At 40.5% G+C, this 23,871-nt stretch overlaps 1 protein-coding gene across 1 annotated transcript; it reads left to right on the top strand.

Annotated features, from left to right (window-relative positions):
- The first annotated feature begins 2,236 nt into the window (after positions 1-2,236).
- scyl1 (SCY1-like, kinase-like 1) lies at positions 2,237-23,789 on the top strand. The gene is made up of 18 exons (XM_088343505.1): positions 2,237-2,438; positions 4,574-4,714; positions 7,264-7,371; positions 7,463-7,689; positions 7,801-7,891; positions 8,505-8,660; positions 8,737-8,895; positions 9,706-9,813; positions 9,913-10,026; positions 10,109-10,264; positions 11,078-11,266; positions 11,341-11,416; positions 12,352-12,537; positions 13,603-13,742; positions 14,393-14,479; positions 14,554-14,853; positions 20,400-20,478; positions 21,974-23,789. The coding sequence occupies exons 1-18, from the start codon at positions 2,331-2,333 to the stop codon at positions 22,096-22,098; spliced, it is 2,550 nt and encodes an 849-aa protein (XP_088199631.1). The 5' UTR covers positions 2,237-2,330; the 3' UTR covers positions 22,099-23,789.
- Positions 23,790-23,871: the final 82 nt, after the last annotated feature.

Raw genomic sequence — 23,871 nt, 5'->3', positions numbered from 1 at the left:
TTTTTTTTGTTTTCCTTTTATTTTGCCTTTCATATTTCTCCCCTATTTCTTAAGGTTAAAAAAATCCCCTTTTATTTTTGGAAGAAAAAGGGTGCTTTTTGCTCACTTCCACTGTCCATAGTTTGTATTCTTCCCTGGACTCCTTTTTGGTTGCACTACACATTACAGTGACATCTTGTGGACAAATATAAAACACTGTCCCTTTAAGAACAGCGGAATCTTTTGATCCGCATTTTAAAACACTATTTGGCCCAACCTCGGTCCTTCAGTTTCAAATATTAATATATCGCTACCCTCGGGTATTGTTCCTATAGACTGCCGTCATTAAACCCACGCTTAAGCAACCTAACCTTGACCCAGAAAGCCTAGGTAATTATAGGCCAGTGTCAAATCTGCCATTTTTTGAAAAATTACTCGAAAAGGTCATTGCACAGCAGCTAAATGACTTTATCGGAAAATAACCTCTTTGAAATTAATTGTCCAGTCAGGATTTAGGGCAAATCACTCCACTGAGACAGCCCTGGCTAAAGTAACCAATGATCTGCTCTTAGCAATAGATTCCGGTGCCCAGTCAATGTTACTGCTGCTGGATCTCAGTGCTGCTTTTGATACTGTCGACCATAACATATTGTTCGTCTGGAATGCATCAGAATCTCAGGAACTGTACTCTCGTGGTTTAGGTCCTCCCTGTCAGAAAGAATGCAATGTGTTAATCACGGCAAGCTAACCTCTAAACACTAATGTCTCCTGTGGCGTTCCACAGGGCTCTGTACTTGGACCCCTTCTTTTTAGTATTTATATGCTTCCGCTTGATGACATTATCCGCAAGTCTATTAGTTTCCATTGCTATGCACACGACACTCAACTGTATCTGCCACTGGAGACAACTGGACAGTTAAGTTGTAGAAATCTGGAGGCTTGCCTCACAGATTCAAAGATGGATGTCACTTAATATTTTGCGCCTTAACCCAGAAAAAAACTGAAATGTTGATTATTGGTCCAGCGCATTGTCGTGAGTTGTTTTCAAACACTGCCCTGAACCTAGACAAATGTAATATCAACCATAGTGACTCGGTCCAAAATCTAGGTGTTATATTTGATCTGTCGTTTCAGTTACACGTGAAAAATATTACTAGAATAGATTTCTTCCACCTCTGTAATATTGCGAGGATTTGTTGGATGCTATCCCAATCAGATGCAGAGGTTCTAATTCGAGCGTTTATTCTCTGCTCGATTACTATAATGTATTGCTTTCTGGCCTCCCGATGTGTAGCGTCAACTCTTTGACTAAGACAAAAAAGTTCGAGCATATTACTTCTGTATTGGCCAACCTGCACTGGCTCCCAGTCCACTTAAGATGTGATTTTAAGGTTCTGTTGGTAGCATACAAAATCATGCATGGACCTCCGCTCGATATAATGTGAGCGTTCTGCATCCGGGCCCCAATGCTATGGAATCCTCTGCCTCCTGAGATAAGATCTGCAACCATCAGTGGAAGTTTTTAAATCTAGACTTAAGACACTTCTATTCAAAGGCATATGATTGATGCCCTCATTTTTTGTACTGTTCGGTCTTTTTCCGACTGTCTGGCTGGCAGCGATATGAAGAAGGAAGATTTGAGATGAGTCAGCGGACCAGCTTCTGGACCTGAAGCATGTCAACGCCTGCATAGACCAGCTGGCAGAGATGGGAAACTGCGTCGTTGCTGTCATTGCTGTTATGGACTTTATGGACAAATTTCAACATGTTACCTAGTGTTCTTTTTTATTGATGGTTACTATGTTTGAGTACTGTAACTCAATGATAAATCTATTCCACCCGGGTCATCCTGGAAGGGGTATTACCACTTGTGAGGCCCCTTCTCAAGATTTCTTTTTTCCTCACACTGAGGTTTTGAGTTTTTCCTTGCCCGCATGTTGGTTCAAGATCAGATAATGGTGTTATTGTAATCCTAAGCAGTCCTTTGAGACATTTTTGTGATTAAGGGCTATACAAATAAATGTGACTTGAATGTGACAATGTGAAAATATAGTAATGACATTTTAATAATAACTTATTTTATAATTACGTGTAACAAAATATCACACTGTTAGTCTTTTGTGCTAATTAGCAAAAGAAGCTCCCTGATTCAATAGGTTAATGGCCCCTGCAATAGATCGGATAAACTACATAAAATGAATAAATTTAGTCCTATTTTAAATAGCGGAACCGGATCCCGTTCGGTGTTTCCCCGGAAGCATTTTCAACAGGTCCGTTTCCAAGCTAGCTACTCCGACTGCAAGCTAATAGCTATTATGTCTGTTTGATGAGGTTCGAGGCGGAGAGAGGAGATGTGGTCCTTTTTTGCCAGGGATCCTGTCAAAGACTTCGCTTATGAAATTATTCCAGACAGCCAAGAGAAGTCTGGAATATGGTTGCTGCATCGGGGCAAACGAAAGGTAAAGTAAAAAAAGATACAACCCTTTACCGTTTATTTTGCCAACACGTCGCTAATTTTGGCCTAATGAAGCACCCAATAATGGCAGTTATTGTGTAACCTAATTTAAATGTTGTGTTTTTTTCTCGTTTATATGAAGAATTGTGTATAAACCTGAATTTAAATGACTACTCTCAACAGCGGTTTAAGAAATGACAGCTCACCGGTCACGTATTTTTCGCCACGTCACACCCAGTGAGCTGCATCAAAAGCCACTAATGATCTGATTTAATGGCTTCCTGTGAATTACTCCTTATATTTGTGTCTGCAAAGCTGTCAAGAAGCTCAACTGTCACATAATAAACAGGACTTTCTATGTGCTTGTTTTCATTGTCATCATCGATATCCGGTTGCTGATCGCCTGACGTCATCATGATGCAAAATAAACAGCAATAAAGTAATAGAACAGTATTGTCATCGATTTCCAACGCATTGTACATTGTTAACGAGATTAGACGTGGCACTCAAGGATGCGTGTGTAATATACAACCTAAATTTAAAAATGTATATTATGATACATGGGCAATACAGTATTTGCAGCAATAATGCCTGCAGACAAATTGCGAGTGCATCAGAAAACAGTGCAACAAGAAACAGTGCAATGACATTAACAGCAACAGCGTGCAAAATAAGAATAACGACATAAAATATTAATCTAATTTTCTGTACATAGGCAAGATTTTTTTTCAGTTTTTTGAGCTTTGGGTGCCACCCCTAAATTTAATTACAATAAATGGCTAACTACTGAATTTATTTAGACACTATTGAATCTGTTCAACGTTTCAATCATTTTTATGCAAGTATTTTTTGCAAGAAGCTGAATTTCAAAGCCAACCAGTTCTGGGTGTCCCCTGCCCACTGCCTGAAGATTGCTGGGATACATAATCTGGTTTAGTTAGAAGTAAACAGTCAACTCCCTCTTTATCAACAGTATACTAAGAATGTTTCACAATGTTCATGGTAAATGAATTGAACATAATATATGTTGTTGTTTCCACACCGTGTAATGTGTCCCATGACAGAATTTTCACTTTAAGATTTGATCTAGGTTATGTTTAATTGTTTATCTAAAAGCCATTTTAAACAAAACAAATATAAAAACAATAGACAATCAATTTTAGCCATGTTCCCTTTATTTAATATGATCTTTTTCTTCACTTTTTTTTCACTGTATTGTATCTTTGGTTTATTAAACATTGAAGTAATCTCAACTAAAATGAAGTCACTGACTGTATATAGGTCAGTCACCTTACATAGCTCTCTTTTGATGCCCTTCCAACGTCTATTGGAACCTGGTCATCCTGGAAGGGGGATTACATCACACCTCCCTTTTTTATTGCTAACAGTTCAGTCACATAACTGGGAAAGGGATATCTAAGATTTCAATGGGACACAATCGTAAAAAGGGAACATCAAAAAGACTCCGGCATCACACCAACTTGACAATGCAGCTTTTCTCCTTGGGCAAATGTTTGATGAGCTCAAGTAGTTCGCAAGATGATAAAGAATCTCTGAAGCAAGGAAAATCCTCAACTGTTAGGTCCCTGTAACGCCAAATATTTGTTGCAAACACATTAGAAATTGACAATACGCCTATCATTATCAATCCACCGAAAGGGTGTACATAGGCCAGAATAACCCTCAATTGTTTTTAATGAGCAAAAAATCAGATCCAATCAAGATCCCAAACTATCACACATATCCTCAAGTTCAAGTTGATTTTCATTCATTCTCATTCGTCATGATTTCCGCTATGTGGCATTTTTGTTATTTGTTGAACTAGTAATTTCTTTATGGTCAACCCAACTAGCAATTTATGTCCTTCTTCAACACACAAATAACTTGATAAAACACGAATAACACATGGGCATAAAGTCTTATGGATTCATTTGCAAAATTATCAATTATTTTTCCAAAAAAATCAGTTCTCTATAGATTGATCCATATGGCTGAAGTATTGGCATTGGTACAAAGCTGTTTTAAGCATTCTTACAAAACACACTGTGTTCGTATAATGTTGTTTAACAGGAAACTAGCTTTTTTACGATTCATCTTGAATGTAACTTTCTCAACCTTGTGTGTTGTCACCTAATTTAGTCCAATGGAGAGCCGGTGTCAGTGTTTGTGCACGAAGTGACTCAAGGATCAGAGCAACAGACCCAGCTAGCAAAGGCGGCCTTCAAGCGGATGAAGACTCTTCGCCATCCTAACATCTTGGCATTCGTAGATGGCCTAGAGGTGGGAGTTCGCCTTTGTGAGGCTAAAATGTGCAACGTCAAGCCTAAGCTTATATATAAAAATGCACCTGAATTATATCAATTAAACAAAAGTACATATATATGATATTACTATGATGATTTATTTTATAAATACGCTAAAGAAAATTAATACATCAAGAGTTTTATTTGGGTAAAAGATGGTATAGGATGGTTTTATTTGTATAATTGCTGAACTGAAACGTAATTTTTTTGGGTTGGGTTTCGTTTGACTTGTTCTGATTTTGAATGTGACTTGCCTGCAAGATAAATCGTACCGGTAATGGGTGTAGGCATTTAAAAGCTTCTGTTTTCATGAGTCGATTTAAATTACATTAAGCAGGAGCTGATTATTCAACCACTATTATTTAGTGTAACTAGGTATTTGTGGCCTTTAAGTTTCATTTTTTTGTATGATCCATAATTAAAAAGGATTAGATTGTTTAGGATTAAAAATCATCTCATCTCATCTCATCAGCTGCACCGCTTATCCTGAGTAGGGTCGCCGGGGTGCTGGAGCCCATCCCAGCAATCATCGGGCAGTGGGCAGGGGACACCCTGAACTGGTTGCCGGCCAATCGCAGGGCACACGGGGACAGACAACTCACTCGCTCAGTCACACCTAGGGACAATTTGGACCGGCCAATCCACCTGAAATGCATGTCTTTGGAATGTGGGAGGAAACCGGAGTGCCCGGAGGAAACCCACGCAAGCACGGGGAGAACATACAAACTCCGCACAGTAAGGCCGCGAGCTGGATTTGAACCCACGCAGGAGGTTCCCACGACCTCAGAACTGTGCCGCACACGCGCTAACCACTGCGCCGCCGTGCTGCCGATTAAAAATCATATTCTAAATAAAAAAATATTTAATGTGAATTAAAACTGATTTAAAATCGGTTGTTCTTGTGTAAACATTTTCCAAACTTTTAATCAGTAAAACTTTCTTTAGATTAATTTTTTTTGGTGGTGTTCATTAATTGTATAAAATTGACAACAAATTATCCAGACTGATAAAAATGAGGTTGATTTTTTTTTTTTTTTGAATGTCGCCCAAGCTGTTATTCGCCTGTTTTTTTTTTTTCACAACACCACCCGTTGATGTACAACGTTTTTGCATTTTTATAATAACTTCCTAATATTGTTTATACCGTTTTTTATGATTTAGTTTTTTGGTCCTTATGTCGTTTGTAGTTTTTACCCAGCTCAAAGGACCAAAATGATACGCTTATAGTTTAGTAGACACTAAAAATAAGAAGAGAATTTATCAAGGACTTTTGAAACAGTTGCAGGGTTCCCGTCGATCCTTGAAGAATCTTAAATGGCATTCAATTTTATATTCCAAAAATAAGGCCTAAATGGCAATAAAATGTATTAAATCCCATTTTAGAAAGTTTTAAAAATGTTAGCACATTAGTAAGGATATAGATTTGTTTGAACTAAAATATTTGGTAAAAAAAGTAATTTCTCATGCATCATTGTAAAAATGTTCCATGAATGTAGCAATAGATCTCAATGGAATTAGTAGTTATTTGTTAGTTTGGACTGAGGAGCCATGATGTACTATGAACATCCTTTTTTATTTATTGTTTTCCACATCTAAAACTTATATACACATATATGTTTAAAATTGCCTCTTACTCATTTGCTGTGTTTTTTTTGTTTGTTTCAATAGTGTTTTTTTGGTTGACTTGGTCTCAAATTTGATTTCAAAATGCATTAAAAAAGTATTGAAATTGTTTGAATTTAACTTGCCTTAAGCTGCAGGAAACCTGCTGTAGGAGAACAGAGAAGGAGTTTACAAAAATCTTCAAGATACAAAATGTTAATATGTTCCAGAGGTCCAAGCCCCTCTCTTTTTATCAAATCTAGGTTCTAGTCTAGGTTACGAAACACAGATCCAACCTAAAATATGTAGGAAGTAATGACGGCAACATTATTGACCAACAGTCAAAATGATCTTAACTGTGCATAATAGTCAAAATAACAAACAACAGTGAGGAATGATAGGCAAAATAACGAACAACTATAGCATCCTAGGGCAGCACGGCGGGGCAGTGGTTAGCACATGTGCGGCACAGTTCAGAAGTCATGAGATTGAACCTTCCTGTGTGGAGTTTGCATCTTCTCCCCGTGCTTGCGTGGGTTTCCTCCGGACACTCTGGTTTCCTCCCACATTCCAAAAACATGCATGTTAGGTTAATTGGCTGGTTCAAATTTTCGAATGAGCTTGCGAGTTGTCTGGCTCTGTGTGCCCTGCGAGTGGCTGGCGACCAGTTCTGGGTGTCCCTGCCCACTCCCAAAGACAGCTGAGATGGGCTCCAGCACCCTCGTGACCCTAGTGAGAATAAGCGGTGCAGATAATGAATGAATGAATTGATATAGTATCCTATGCAATCTTCTTTGCAGGTGTCCAATATTAAAAACAAAAACAAGCAAAATAAGCTTACCTATTTCATAATGAAATTAGCTTTTATTTGTGTTTAATGGAATATGGGATGTTTGTCATTGGCAATGAATTTTTTGTGTGCAGACAGAGAAGAGCCTGTACCTGGTAACTGAACCAGTGACCCCGCTGGCCACTCACTTGAAAGGCGGTCCCAGTGAACTGGAAATATCATGGGGTCTGCATCAGATAGTAGTAAGTCACATATTTCATGTTAAAGTGCCATCTGAGTTTGCTTTACAAAGCAGCATCTTACTTGTATTGTACTTTCTTCCCTATCTACTAGAAAGCTCTAAGTTTTTTGGTAAACGATTGCCACCTGCTCCATAACAATTTGGGCTTGTGGGCCATATTTGTGGATCGAGCCGGAGAGTGGAAACTGGGGGCTCTTGAGCATGTTGCTCCAGAACAGGGTGACCCAAGTGGGGCTTTGCTCCCTGATCCCAAGTCAGTTTACCCCGACATGGAAAAGTATGACCCTCCAGAAACACCAAATAGCAGTGGAGAAAAATGGTGAGAAACTCGTGATATGGAGTCATGACTGCAACAGACAATGGGTGTACTATATGGAAATAAAGGAAAATATTTCCATTTTCTTTTCTTTTCATGTTATTTTTTTTACAGGACAGGGGAAGTGTGGCGCTTAGGCTGTCTGATCTGGGAAGTGTTCAATGGGCCCCTTGCTCGTGCTGCCTCCCTTCGGTCACTTGGAAAGGTTAGTTAAGATACTGTTTTTTTTTTCATACAGTGTTTCCTTCCCCTATCGTGGTTCAACATTCTCTTCCTCTGTTCATCTCGGACGTTTTATATCAATTAGTTCTGCAGTCGGCATGGTGGTGGGTGGTTAGTGCGCAGCCCTACGGGTGCAAACAACTGCTGCATACTCTAGATATGAACTGCAGGATTTTTGCCATGAGGGCAGAAAATAAAAGGGAAATGTCCTTGAGAAATCAACCAATATTCATGAGCCTTTTAAAATGAGCAAGCCGGATTTTGAGTTTATTCATCTCTCTGGTACAAGTCCAAGAGTGCTTTTAAGTATAAACTATCCCGGATAGAGAAAACGGCCCGTGTGTAGTAAATCCTCACAAGTAAACATATGGTTCAAACTCGGTGAAAGTTCACCTAACAAAGGTGGTTATAAAACAGAAAACCAAATAATTACCTTAATTTCATGAGTACTAACCATAATTTAAAAAAAACAAAAACAAACTACCTATAGTATGACTTACAGTAAGTTCAATTTTATACCCACATCTTTGTACTAATTTCTTTGTTACTTTCTTATTATGCCTCTGTTTGTTGGATTTCCATCTCCATGCCCACAGATCCCCAAGGCCCTGGTTCCCCACTACTGCGAGCTTGTAGGCGCCAACCCACGAGCCAGGCCAAATCCAGCCCGGTTCCTCCTCAACTGCCGCAGTTCGGGAGGCTTCCTCAGTAACAGCTTTGTGGACAGCAACCTTTTCCTGGAGGAGATCCAGGTATTTGTTTTTTTACATAAAAACCCAGTAGTTTATGAAGAGCGGTGTTATGAAAATAGCTTTTGGTAAATATCAGATCAAGGAGCCAGCAGAGAAACAGAAGTTCTTCCAAGATCTTAGTGACAACTTGGATTCTTTCCCAGAGGACTTCTGTAAACACAAGGTCCTGCCTCAACTGCTCACCGCCTTTGAGTTTGGCAATGCGGGTGCTGTGGTCCTCACTCCGCTTTTCAAGGTCAGTCCTTAATTAATGAGTTGCATTTTTGCAAACAATAGCTATGTCATACATTACATCACCTCAAAATAGAGGTCAGATCTTGGACTCGAACCCGGCCCGCATTTTGGGCTGGGTTGAGGCATAAAATGTGAATCATTGTCGGCTTTCTCTCGCTGTTTTCTTTTCTTTTTCTTTTCTCTCTTCGTGGAGTATCTGCACAGCACACACTCACTTTTATTCAAGTAATTGTTTGAATGACTACTTTTTACTTTTACTTCAGTTATATTATTCTGAAGTAACTGTACTTTTACTTCAAGTCAAGTCAAATGTATTTATATAGCCCTTAATCACAAAAATGTCTCAAAGGACTGCACAGGATTACAATGACACAATTACCTGATCTTAAACCAACATGCGGGCAAGGAACAACTCAAAACCTCAGCGTGAGGAAAAAGAGAAACCTTGAGAACACACCTTGACTAACACACTTCAGCGCTCCACCTCGGCCCCACATTTTGGGGCTGAAGTGTGAATTTTGGGTTTACTTCGGGCCCAGTCTTACCTTTACCTAGAATTGGATGTATTCGATTTTTTTCCATCTATTTATAATGACATATTTCATATTAAAAACAAGATTGAATTATTGCATTTTCTGGAATATGTCACACCTGATAATACCACACACCCTCAAAATATCCCCTTAATGAGATTTATGTCAATTTCAAAGTCCAATAAAAGCATGGATATCGCAAAACGTTATAGTATTTTTATGAAACTGATATCCAGTATCGATACTTGCGTTCAAGTCTCTCTAAAAATGTCTACTAGGTTGGGAAATTCCTGTCTGCAGAAGAATATCAACAAAAGATCATCCCTGTCATAGTGAAGATGTTTTCCTCCACAGATCGAGCCATGAGAATACGACTGCTCCAGCAGGTACTTAATGCATTTTTACAAATTCAAACCTCGTGCATAGCACTGTGTTTGCATTTCTCAAGCGACAATTATATTTTGCATACTTCTGTGTTATTCTAGATGGAGCAGTTTATTCAATATCTGAATGAAGCAGCAGTGAATTCCCAGATTTTCCCTCATGTTGTTCACGGTTTCACCGACACTAACCCTGCCATTAGGGAGCAGACAGTAAAGGTATGCCACCTACTCCAAATGCAAACCATTTTTTCGAAGATATTTGTCTGATGCAGGAGCTTACCTCCTCCCTTCTGCTCAGTCGATGATGCTGTTGGCTCCCAAACTGAACGAGAGCAACTTGAATCAGGAGCTCATGCGCCATTTTGCCAGGCTGCAGGCCAGGGATGAGCAGGGCCCCATCCGATGTAACACCACTGTCTGCTTGGGAAAGATCGCCTCCTACCTTAATGCTGGGGTAAGCCTCAATAGGATAGAATTGAGGGGTAACCTCTCCGTACTAATACGTTTTATTTGTTGTGGCAAATTTATTAATCGGATAAAAAAAAGAAAATCCAGAATCTGAATGATGTGCCACAGAAAGACCGTTTAGAAAATACCAAACCCAAAAAATTATGCATCTCTTTTTTTAAACTTTTTTTTCTTTAGATTTGTTTAAACATTAATTTGGAAAATACAAAAATACTGTATACACCTACATTATTTAAACTGATTAGTTCTAACAGATTTCTTTTGCTTATCTAAAAATTATTTCTTATTTCAGTAAAAGGGTTAGGGGTAGTTAGTTTAGTTGAGGGTTAGTTTGTAAGTTTATTTAATATGAAAAGGAAAAACAAGTTAAAAAGACAATAAAATGAGTAAATTGTTACTTAAAAAGAGCAAAATGATCTAATAGTGGAACCAGATTATTATTTTTTTTGCCGTTTGAGAAGTCAATCTTTTTCTTTGATCATTTTTGTTCTTGTGTTTATTTGTAAGGGTGTAAGCTGGTGTCACTTATTTTTTGCATCACCATGTTGAACTTTAGATTTATTTAACTACATTGTTATAACTTACATTATTTTTCAGTACTCTAAAACTCAAGGAAGTAAAGTTAAAAAAAAAAACACGGGATTATGAATAATTTTGAATTATTCCTTTTGAGAAAAGGAATTTGTTTTATATTGTTATGGACTTGCACAACTACAGTATATTATATATCAATTGTGCTGAGACAGATACAAGGCACTCATAAGTGATAATACTCAACATCCGGTCCTTACCTTTATAGACCCGACAGCGAGTTCTGATTTCTGCCTTTTCGAGAGCCACCAAAGACCCCTTTGCAGCATCACGTTCCGCTGGTGTGTTGGGCTTTGCGGCCACGCACAACTATTACAGCCTAAGCGAGGTTGCCGCTCGAATATTGCCAACACTCTGTGCTATTACTATGGACCCAGACAAGAGTGTCAGAGAGCAGGTAGGTGCATGATTCCACCCATTTTTTCTGTTTGTCCTTCCTGTAATTTGATTATATACTCTCATCTCTGTCAGGCTTTCAAAGCCATCAAGAGTTTTATCTCTAAGCTGGAAACGGTATCAGAAGATCCCACCAAGCTAGCTGAGATTGGTATGACACTGTATAGTATGTTTCCTCATAAATGTTTTCAAGGTACAGAGATTCCTCATTTTTCGGAGAAAGACAAAGTGAGAATTACAGAGAGAGAGAGAGAGAGAGGGAGAGAGACAGGGAGAGAGAGAGAAAGAGAGAGAGAGATTAAATAGAGGCAGAGAGAGAGAGAGAGAGAGATGAAATAGAGGGAGAGATGAAATAGAGAGAGAGAAAAAAGATAAAAAGAGAGAGATGAGATGAAATAGAGAGGGGTGAGGGGGATTACAGTGATACGGAGAAAGAATTACAGTGAGAGGGACGAAGACACAGAGAGATTTACAGTGAGAGAGAGGGATAGAGAGCAAGAATTACAGAGAGAAGGAGGGAGAGAGAGAGAGAGCAAGAATTACAGAGAGAGGGAGGGGGAGACAGAAAGAGCGCAAGAATTACAAAGAGAAGGAGGGAGAGAGGTTAAGAGAGAGCAAAAAATACAGAGAGGAGGAGGGAGAGAGCAAGCAAGAATTACAGAGAGAGGGAGAGAGAGCAAGAAAGAATTACAGAGAGAAGAAGGGAGAGAGAAAGCAAGAATTACAGAAAGGAGGGAGAGGGGGAGAGAGAAAGCAAGAATTACAGAGAGGAGGGAGAGGGAGAGAGAAAGCAAGAATTATAGAGAGAAGGAGTGAGAGAGAAAGCAAGAATTACAGAGAGAAGGAGGGAGAGAGGGAGAGAGAAAAAAATAGGCAAAGAGTAAAAAATGAGAGAGAGAGAGAGAGAGAGAGACAGGAAGAGAGAGAGATAAAGCGAGAATTACAAAGATGGAGGGAGAGAGAGAAAAAAGAGAAAGTGAGTGAACCAGCGATAACTGAAACGCAAAGTAGCGAGGGGTCTCTACTTAATTACAAAAAGGCACAAAAAATATTTGGAAGTAATTCCCGTTGCCATGTGTCTAACAGAAAAAGACGTCGGGTCGTGCGCTCAGCCACCCAGCTCCTCGTCCGGCTGGACCGGCTGGGCCGTGACTGGCATGTCCACGCTGACTTCAAAATTGATACGCAACGCACCAGGGACCGTGGGAGCTGCGACGGCCGAGGGCAACGAGGCTCCAAACGCCACTGGTGTGTCTCCTACTGAAACCTCATGTAAGTTTTAAGTATTGAAGTCATGTCCTTCTGAGAAAAATGAAAAGGCAGAGTAATAGAGATAAAAATGAAACGGGGTCTGGAATTCAAAACTTAGGTTTAAAAGTACAGATACTTAAAAGCCCAATATGAAGCCGAGAGAGCCTTTACTCTTGTCTTGGATTAAAAAAAAAAAGAAAAGTTGTTCGTACAACTATTGCCTTTAAGAAAGGACATGATAGCTAAATATGAAAGAGGTGTGCGAGTTTCCGATCTTGCTAGGGAATATAGCATGGCTTCTGCTGACCAACACAAAGGTAAGAAATCCTATTCATAATTCTTTTCTTTATCCTTTTTTTATTTTTACACGTTCATGTTAGCGTAATCATTTGTACGGAAGATTACGATAACGCGAACGTACGATTAGCCTGGGTTAGCATTATGTTTACGTTGAACATTCAGGTAAACATTCAGGGTGTTGGAACTGAGCCCAAAATTCAGGGTGTTGGAACGGAGCCCCTTTTCCAATGAACCGCTCACAACTTGTTGTGGAGACCCGGGTGCTAAAGGACTTGTAAACGACCTGATTTTTTTTATTTTTACACGTTCATGTTAGCGTAATCTTTCGTACGGAAGATTATGATAACGCGAACGTACGATTAGCCTGGGTTAGCTTCATATTTACGTTAAACATTCATGGTAAACATTCAGGGTGTTGGAACGGATTAAAACGATTTACATTATTTTTAACGGGAAAAATGATTTCTGTGATTGAACAAATCGGTGTTCAAACAGGGTTCTGAACCGGATTATGGTCTAGAACCGATGTTCCACTGTATTACTATTTTATTACCATGTTACTATTATGTTATTACCAGCCTGGGTAAAATAGGCTCAGTAAACCAATCAATCATCTGCCTTGTGTAAGGGCACTGAGTGATTTACAAATATAAACGATAGGCTTATTCTAAATAATTTTTTAGGAGAAATGATCATGTATTTGAAGACAGCGATCAGGTCAATGACTTACCATGCAAGTTAAGGTAAATGGTTTACAGACTATTTAATTGAGAAACATCATCTTAGGTTCTCCAGAAAAAGGTCCACCGGACCACAGTTCTCCTGCATCAAGTCCAGTGGACAGATCACAAACTCTTGAAAGGACGGAAAATGACGATGAACCGGGAGAGCGCTGGGATGATGAAGAGGATTGGGGAAGTTTAGAGGTAAGGCTTGTTTTAAGTATGTGTTTTGAAAAATTATCATTTGGATCCTTGGGAGCTTGTTTGCAGAGGTAAGATCTTAAGTCCGACCGAGCCTGACCCAACTTCAATTTTATTTGGGCCGGGTTGGGCTTAAAGGTCAACCATTATGTTCAGGTTCGGGCCGTGCTTTTCTCTTGCTGACTTTTATGCTTTATTATCCACGCATCATTGTGCTTCTTTGTCTCTCTGCCTCTCGGTCCCTTAAAGTACTGCGCTAGATCCCTAAGGAAGTGCTGCTGCTGTGGTTTATAGCCAATTTTCTTCCCGTTAAAATGACAAAATACTTTAACATTTTCCCGTCAATGATGGAAAATTGTTCTTTAATCTAACCTCTGCAGACACAGAAATATAGAACATGTAGATGTTTATACATTTCTGTTCAACTTAGAATTCTTTACAAAAGACAGGCTATAATTTGTTAACATATAACACCCCTCCGGCTCCCGAGTCCTCTCAAATGAAATATGAAATTTCCGGTTATCTTCGGACTCGGTCCTGCAAATAAAATTAATTGTTTGGGCTTGGACTGAGTATGCTATTGATTCCCGCAGCCTGGCTCAGGTCGGAATTGTTATGCTCAATCTTACTTCTGCTTGTTTGTCCTTTGCAAGGAGTCGGAAAGAGGTCGAAGCGAGAAGGACGACTGGAATACGGATTGGTCAGGGATGGCGTCATCAAACAAGAACACCAAACAAGAAGTAGGTTCCCTCTATGTTTGGCTTTTTTATCATCATCATGGATTTTAGACCTCACCTCGCTAATCTGCATGCAGGCGGGCATATCCTCGTCCGGCACGGCCATGAAAAAGCAGAGCTCGGACTGGAGCAGCTCAGGCTGGGACGCGGATGACAGCTGGTCCAATGAGAAAGAGGGCCAGGGACAGAGCTCAGCCGGCGAGGAGGGATGGGGCAACGAGTGGGCCGAAGATGAGGCCGATGTGGGCGTTGCCTCACTTCCCGAAGGGGTCCGACTGGCCAGCGAGTACAACTGGGATAGCGGCAACGTCAGCAAAGGACCAGGCCAGAGTGACCTGTTCGCTAGCGTGGCTCAGAGAAACTCCACGGCCCCTGGGGTGAGACTAGAAGTACAGTGGTGCCTCTTCATACGAGCTTAATTCTTTCCAGAATCGTGCTCATAGTCAAGTCAAGTCAAGTCATGTTTATTTGTATACCCCTTAATCACAAAGAGTCTCAAAGGGCTGCGCAGATCAAAGACTATTGCAAACTACAGACTATTATGACACCATCCCCTTATATTGTCAACATAAGATATAGGTTATTTTTATGCTATAGAATAGAAGTGTGTTTTAAGCTTAGATTTATTCATTTCCACTGAGGTTGCAGATCAAATCTCAGGGGGAAGAGCATTCATAGCTCACTTGCTCGAGCAACAAGCAATTTTCCTGATATAGAATTGGAATTAGACTTTGTCATCAATAAAAACTAATTCCCGATCTACCAAAAAGCATCCGAGTTAACCCTAAATAGCTATGAAAGACGTCACTAAAAACACATTCGAAGAGTATTTAAACATGGAAAAAATACTGTAGTAAGATAAATAGGATGATATTAATGAAATAAAAAGTGAGTTTATTATGAGCACTTATCTTGGTGCAGGAGAAGTGACTGACGAGCACTAGACTGTTGATTCGTAAGCACTTACTGTGCACTTCAAATTAAAGTGACTGCAACTACAAATTTAGGTAAACATTTACAGCACAGATTTTTCACTTTTTTTCTTCCTTACGTGCACCTGCACAGGTTCGTCAATACCCCCCTCATCTAACTTCAAACCCCTGGATTTTCCGAGGGAAATATCTTATCCGACACCACGTTGGACTCGTGTTGGGGATCGAACCCTTTAACATAACACAAACCCCGCGCTCGTAAATGTAAAAAAATGTATACGGTCTGCATTTATATAGCACTTTTCGAGTCACTGAAGACCTCCCAAAGCGCTTTACAATGTGCTTCACAGTTACCCATTCACACACACCGATAGCAGCGTCAGCCATGCAAGGCAACCACCTGCTTATCAGAGAGACTCAGTGTCTCACCCAAGGACACTTCAACATATAACACGGAGGAGCTGTTTCTCAGAAAATCCATGGGGTTGGAGTTAGATAAGGGGGTTAATCACGAACCTGTGCCGCTTCGTTTCAATTGTCATTATTCTTTTTTTTTCCTCATACACCTCAATGTTTCCCTCTTTGGAACTCTTGTCTAAGGTCACAAAAAGGAAATTCCATAAAATGACTTGGCTTTTTTGTCCTATGTGGAGCAAGATTAGGCGGCACAGCGGATGGGTGGTTAGCGCTCAGCCCCAGGGTGCGGATGTTCAGGGTTCAAGACCAGCTACAACAGCCTCCCCGTGTGGAGTTTGCATGTTCTCCTCGTGCCTGCGTGGGTTTCCTCCGGGCACTCCGGTTTACTCCCACATTCCAAAAACATGCATGTCAGGTTAATTGGCCTGTCCAAATTGTCCTTAGGTATGACTGACCAAGTGAGTTGTATGTCTCTGTGTGACCTGCCACTCACTGGAAACCAGTTTAAGGTTTCCCCTGCCCCAGGGTGCGGAAGTTCAGGGTTCAAGTCCAGTTATAGCAGCCTCCCCGTGTGGAATTTGCATGTTCCACCCTGCCTGCATGGGTTTCCTCCGGGCACTCGGTTTCCTCCCACATTTCCAAAAACATGCATGTCAGGTTAATTGGCCGGTACAAATTGTCCCTAGGTGTGATTGAGCGAGTGAGTTGTCTGTCTCTGTGTGCCCTGCCACTTGCTGGAAACCAGTTTAACTTCCGGGGTGAGAGGACGCTGGCGTGTATGTCGCCGCTTCTCACTCCAAAAACCTTTCCAAACTTTTTCGAAGCTCAGATACTTTTTCTGATTTTTCTTTTGCCCTTCTGTTTTGGACTGTGGGTACTTTGGTTGATGTAACCTGAACCAACATTTCACTTTATCAATCAAACCCTCGTAACTTAGCCCTCGGGCTAACTTAAACATACCAGCTGTCACAGCACCGGCCTCTCTCCCTCGTCATGGCGTGCCAAAACCTCGCCGCTTTTGGATTATTCCTGATACTCCTGACGTTCTGCCACCATCCAGCGACAGGATTGCTCCAGTATTCTATCGCGGATCTTCTCCGGATCCGGTGGATTGCGCGGGGGCCTCCGCCACCGGAGCTGCTCCACCATCCTGACATAACTCGCCTGCCTCGACGCCGCTACATTCACCGCGGATCGCGCAGGCACGTCGAGTATAAAAACCCTGGTTCAATCACCTCGACCTGGTCCACATCTCGACGCCCTCCCATAAACTGCGGCCGTAGGGCTAACTGCCATACATTAGCCCGCCTAGCTAGATCGGCTAACAGCACTGCCGCCGTCAAACAAGACACCTCCGCCGTCAACTTTGGATTGCTGAACGTCCGCTCACTCAGGAACAAGGGCCACCTCATCCAAGACGTCCTCGCTGAACGAAAACTCGACTTCCTCGTTTTAACAGAAACTTGGCAACAAACAAACGACTTCGCTGCTCTGAATGACTCCACTCCTCCCGGCTTTGTTTACATCTGCCGTCCCCGTGGCAACGGCCGTGGAGGAGGTCTCGCGGTAATTCACCGCGAGAAGTGGAAAGTCTTGCCTGTCTCCGTCACTTCATCGACTTCCTTTGAATGTCTGGTGTTTAAGCTCCCCGGACCCACGCCAACCATTATTGCTTCAATTTATCGCCCCCCAAAGCCACATAGTGATTTTATTAATGAATTCTCCAGCTTAATTACACATTTATCCACTCTCTCGCCAAATTTAATTTTATTAGGAGATTTCAATATTCACATGGACAACCCCAACCTGCCACTCACCAGAGACTTCACATCCTGCCTGGAGAGTCTCGGGATACACAGCCTTATTGACTTCCCCACCCACATTAAAGGCCACACATTGGACTTGGTTTGCTGCTCTGGCCTCTCTACTTCCAAGCCCACTTCCAACGTTTTTCCTGAATCTGATCATGTCCTCCTCACTTTTAACACCGTACTCTGTCTCTCTACTGTCAAAACCTCCCGTCTCATTTCTTTTCGTAATACCAAAAATATCAACATTGACACCCTCTGCTCCATTATTGACCGTTCCCCACCCCCAGAAGCTCTTTCAAGCCCGGATGAGCTTACCACTCACTACAATACCTGCCTCACAAATATTCTAAATTCTCTTGCCCCCCTGAAAACCAGGACTGCCTCATTCTCCACATCTGCCCCCTGGTTTACACCCGCTCTTCGGTCAATGAAATCAAAGAACCGCCAACTTGAGCGACTCTATAAGAAAACCGGCCTCACCATCCATAAGGACATGTACACTACCCATACTGCTAAATACAAGGACCAAATTGCACAAACCAAATCCAGCTACTACTCCGGCCTCATCCTTTCCAACGAAGGAAATTCAAGAACTCTCTTCTCTGTCATGAACAAAATCCTCCAGCCACCAAATTCTCTCCCCCTCCACCTGTACTCCACAGCAACCTGCAACTCCATAATGGAGTACTTCAATCACAAAATCCTTAAGATTCATCACCAACTCCATCAAAACCTGTCTGCTCCCTCCCCATCTGAATTTCCTTCTCCTTGTCACTTCTTCTCCAGTTTTGCTCCACCCACGACTGCTGAATTATCCAACCTCATACTCAAATCCAAGCCCACCACTTGCCAGCTCGATCCCCTCCCTTCATCCCTTGTTAAATCCTGCCTCCCTTCCCTGCTTCCTCTCATATCTGCCATTATTCACTCCTCACTCTCTTCTGGTATTGTCCCATCACTTTTCAAAACCGCTGCTGTTACTCCTACACTTAAAAAACATGGTGCTGACCCCAACAACTTCGACAACCTCCGCCCCATCTCCAACCTTCCATTTATTTCAAAAATCCTTGAAAAAACTGTTGCTGCTCAACTCCACTCGCACCTGTCCCTCCACTCTCTCTATGAGCCCTTTCAGTCTGGTTTCCGCCCCCGCCACAGCACAGAGACTGCCCTAATCCGTATTGTAAATGATCTCCTCATAGCATCCGACTCCGGTTTAGTCTCCATCCTCATCCTCCTAGACTTGAGCGCCGCCTTCGACACAATCTCTCACCCTATCCTCCTCAATAGACTCTCCTCCATTGGTCTCACCCATACTCCCCTCAGTTGGTTCCATTCCTATCTCACTGGCCGCACTCAGTTTGTCCAGCTGAAATCCTTCACCTCAAAGCCCTCCCTAGTCACCACAGGTGTACCCCAGGGATCTGTCTTAGGTCCTCTTCTCTTCATCGTCTACCTCTTGCCTCTTGGTCATATCCTCCGCAAATTTAATATCCACTTTCACTGCTTTGCTGATGACACCCAACTCTACCTCTCCTGCAAACCAAACTCCATACTCCCACCTCCCTCCCTCACCTCTTGCCTTTCCAAACTCAAAACATGGTTCACAACAAACTTTCTTAAATTAAATGCCAATAAAACAGAATTCCTCCTTCTTGGCACCAAATCCACTTTATCCAAAGTAAACAACTTCTCTCTCAACATCGACAGCTCCTTAGTGTCCCCCTCCCCCCAGGTCAAGAGTCTGGGTGTCATCCTGGATAGCATGCTTACCTTCCACTCACATATCAACACCATCACCCGCACTGCTTATTTCCACCTCCGCAATATTACCAGACTCCGCCCTTCCCTCACCCCCCGCACTACTGCTATTCTCGTCCACAGTCTTGTCACATCCCGCCTTGACTACTGCAATGCTCTCCTCTTCGGCCTTCCCCAAAAGTCCCTCCATAAAATTCAGCTGGTTCAAAACGCCTCTGCTCGCATCATCACAAAAACATCTTCCCAGCAGCACATCACCCCCGTTCTCCAACAGCTACACTGGCTTCCTGTTCAGCATCGCATCAGCTACAAACTCATCTTATATACATATATGGCCATTCACAACCTGGCTCCTCCTTACCTGTCCGACCTTCTCCAGGTGCACGTCCCCACTCGCTCCCTCAGATCCTCGTCCTCCCTCCGACTGTCAGTGCCCCCTGCCCATCTGAGCACCATGGGAGCCAGAGCCTTCAGTCGCGCTGCTCCCAAGCTTTGGAACAATCTACCTCCGGACCTCCAAAACTGCACACCTCTCTCCACTTTTAAGTCCTGTCTAAAAACACACCTGTTCAGGACTGCCTACAACACATAGCTTCTCCATTTCTTATGTTTTTATGATTTTATGTCTTGTTTTTATTTATTATTTCGTTTACAACTTTTTAAATTGTATTTTTTTCTTTCATTGTTTGTACAGTGTCCTTGGGTGGCCTGAAAGGCGCTTTTAAATAAAATGCATTATTATTATTATTATTATTATTAAGGTGTCCCCTGACCCCTGCCTAAAGATTGCTGGGATGGGCTCCAGCACCCCCGTGACCCTGCTGAGGATAAGCAGTACAGATAATGGACGGATGGAGCAAGATTTATGCTCCAAATCAAACTCGAAATTCTTATGTCTAGCGGCGCTCGTATAAAGAGGGACCACTGTAATTTCAAATCAGGTTCCTGAAGATTGATGGAATAAATTGATTGAGATAAATAACTGTTTTCTTTTGTTTTCAGCCTGGAGGTGGTTGGGATGCAGAGGCAACCGGTGACTGGGGCACCGAAGAAAGTTGGGAGGCATTAGATGGAAACCAAGGTGAGACTTATGTTCCTTTTTTGGTTTATATCTGCACTTGCATTTTGTTATATATAATGACTTCAAATTATTGTAATATGGATAGACAGCAAATTGCAAACATCATGTTTTACATTTTTTTATTTTACCGCAAACGATGTTCTTTAGATTAATTGCACAAAATGACTTAAAAGGTATTAATCATTTATTGGTTTAAGGTTAGCTCCTAGAAATGCAGCATCTCATTTTGAAAGAGGTTTTTTGGATTTACTGTTTTTCTATCTTATTGTATATTGGGTTTTTTTTTCGACCATTTTCTTGATTAAGATAATATTTTTCTAAATATATCATCATTGATTTTATTTTTAATTATTTTCCTTTTTTTGTATCTTTTTCCCCTACTGTTTATTAAATTAAAATAAAAAATATATCTTTCCAATTTTACTGTATTTTCAATCTTGTTTGTCTTACTAAAATAAGAAAAATATTTTTCCAAATTTACTGTATTTTAACTATTTATGGGAGTAAAATAAGAACATGAATACCTAAATAAGAAAAATGATACAGTGTGACAGATGCCAGATCATTTTAAGAGCTTTTTCAATTTTAGTTTATTTTATGTTTTGTAGGAAAAACATGTGCCAGTAGAAAAATAATTATTATTGTTATCACTAGTAGTATTTTTCTTGCAGTACAAACTTATTGCCTTGGATGAGAAATATGAAAAGTGTCAATATTCAATAAAGTACTGTAAAATCTCCTGTTTTGCTCCTGTTATGTCCATCCATCCATCCATTATCTGCACTGCTTATCCTCAGTAGGGTCGCGGGTGCTCTGGAGCCTTTCCCAGCTATCTTCAGGCAGTGGGCAGGAGACACCCTGAACTGGTTGCCAGCCAGTCGCAGGGCAAACAGGGACAAACAACTCACTCACTCATTCACACCTAATGACAATTTGGACCGGCCAATTAACCTGACATGCATGTTTTTTGGAATGTGGGAGAAAACTGAGTGCCCGGAGGAAACAGACGCAGACAATAGGAGAACATGCAAACTCCACACGGGGAGGCTGCTGTAGCAGGACTTGAACGCTGAATCTCTGCACCGTGGGGCTGCGCGCTTACCACCCAGTCACCGTGCCACCCGGCTCCTGTCATATATTACATTAATAATGTTGGCAAAAACTTGGACTAATTTCTCTTGAAGGGCATCTTACACGTTTCCAGACATCACCGTGTTTAAAGCAGATGTGTTGTGGAAAAGGCAGCTCGCCCTTTTCCTTTGTGCTGCCACAAAAAAAGGAATAAGCCAAGTATTTTAAGATGCAGTGTTTAAAATGAAGCACAAAAGTAGCCACGTGTAGTCCAGAATTTATAGTCATTTTTTTACAATAGTTCATCACATTTTCTTTTCGAAATTTATGAACAGACTTCTATTGCAGCCTGCTCCCTGATGGATATTAAAGCTGCTGACTTAGTTGGCCATTCCGTACTAATAACATTCATATCACCAAACAGGTCTGAGCAAGGCCGAGCTGTCCAAGAAGAAACGAGAGGACAGAAGAAAAGAACTGGAGGCTAAGCGGGCAGAACGCAAAGCAGTTAAAGGTCCTCTTAAACTGGGTGCACGAAAACTAGATTGAAGTACCGGTTGGAGGACGGTACGACACACATCGACTGAACTGGTACACCAAAAAGAAGCACCACATTCCTACATGACACTGTTGCCTTTTTGGACATCATTTATTAAGACTGTTCACTGATGATGACCAAAATTCGGAGTTGATTGACAGTGCGGCAATCACCTATTTTTCTTGCATTGTGTTGTCGTGAATGGGAAGAAAAGTGGACACCATATTTGGGTCACAGATGTAAAGTAAATGTATATAAAATCAAGCATCTTGTCTTAAAATGCAGATTTTTTTTTCCATGTGGTAAAAATATGTAAAGAAATTTGAGAACTTTCCAGTAATCTCACAACACACCAGGCTTTATTAACTTCATGCATGAGGGTATATAAGAACTTTATTGACAAGAAACATTTAAGCCAAAGTCATTATACTCTCAAAAAGTCCAATAAGAAAATTGTAGTAATATATTTACCCTAAAAAATAGTCTTTCCAAGAAAAATTGTCTTCTTTCATTTTCATATCATTTTGCTCATTTTAATATTTTTTTTAATTTATGATTTATCATAAGACATGTATATATATTTATATAAGAAAGAGAATTTTTAAAATAGCGTATGTTTTACGTTGGTCATTTTAAATATTCTTATTTTCCCCAGGAAAAGAATCAATTGGATAATCATACTTAGTTTCTTTCTTTTTTTTTCTGATGAGAAAATTGATCTTCCTTTTGCCATACAAGTAATTTTTGCTTACTTAAAATACTGTTTTTTTACAAAATAACTTACAGCTATAATTAATGGGACAGCGTGTAATATTTAGTGCCTCCTAGTGGTACAAAAAAAACTCATGCGGTAAAAAAACATCGATTTGAATACTAGGCACTAAAAAAAATATATATTTTATTTAAAAATAATAAGATCATAGGTCGAGAAATTTCTTTTCCTTTTTCAGCGTGGAATACTAAGGTCGGCGCCATGTTTGTCCGGCATTCTGTCGCCACGCTGTGCCATGTATCACTGGCCCTTGCTAGTACCAGGCAACACAGTGCCATCTAGTGGTCAAATATTACACATTGGGGCTTTTATCAAGATGATTTATTTTTAAATTAATATGAGCAGAATTATCAGACCTGTGTCATATCAGATAATCTGCCTTATTTCAGGTATTATTTTACTAGACAAATAAGTATAAGAAATATACTGTAAAATAAGAAAAAGTTCCCTTTAAGAATGTTTTTTTTGTTAATTTCAACTTATTCATTAAAATAGGACACTTAAAATTACTCTTTTATCCATTTTTGTTATTTTACTACAATATTTTGGGGAAAACATTTTAAAGAATCCAAATTTTATTTTTGTGGTTCATTTTCTTTTTTTTTAACCAGTTAGAGATTTTCTAAACAATTTCTCTCATGCAGCAACAGCATACAAACAGGGTGAAAACTTCTGAAAACAGTGTGATGAAGAAATACCCAACCAATACATTTCATTCATTTGAACCTTTCATATTTTATTATAGTTTATGTGCCTTTTTTTACTTTGCGGGACAAGAATATCAGCTTGCATCGCAGTTTTGAACTACATGAAACAAAGACTGCCATATTCCATGTGCCAGAAACAAGTAAAGCCTTTCAAAAACATATTCAAGGTGATGTAGCATGTGAGCTGTTTTCAAAACAAACTCAAATAAATACCTTTAAATGACTCGGTGTTCTTGACAAGATTAAATACAAGTACCTGATGAATTAAAAAAAGGTATGTTTAAAGAGAAAAAATACCCCTTAAA

This window comes from Urocampus carinirostris, chromosome 9, assembly GCF_059441175.1.
Source record: "Urocampus carinirostris isolate Australia breed hairy pipefish chromosome 9, RoL_Ucar_1.0, whole genome shotgun sequence".
Classification (NCBI taxonomy): Eukaryota; Metazoa; Chordata; class Actinopteri; order Syngnathiformes; family Syngnathidae; genus Urocampus; species Urocampus carinirostris.
The sequence above is the reverse complement of the archived record's forward strand: the minus strand, read 5'-3'. Positions and strand labels throughout refer to the sequence as shown.

Bases quoted from the DNA above. Each gene is read 5' to 3' on its own strand.
- scyl1 (XM_088343505.1), top strand. From the start codon at position 2,331: ATGTGGTCCTTTTTTGCCAGGGATCCTGTCAAAGACTTCGCTTATGAA. The intron at 11,267-11,340 runs GTAGGTGCATGA...CATCTCTGTCAG, and splicing joins ACAAGAGTGTCAGAGAGCAG to GCTTTCAAAGCCATCAAGAG. The intron at 14,854-20,399 runs GTGAGACTAGAA...TTTTGTTTTCAG, and splicing joins GAAACTCCACGGCCCCTGGG to CCTGGAGGTGGTTGGGATGC.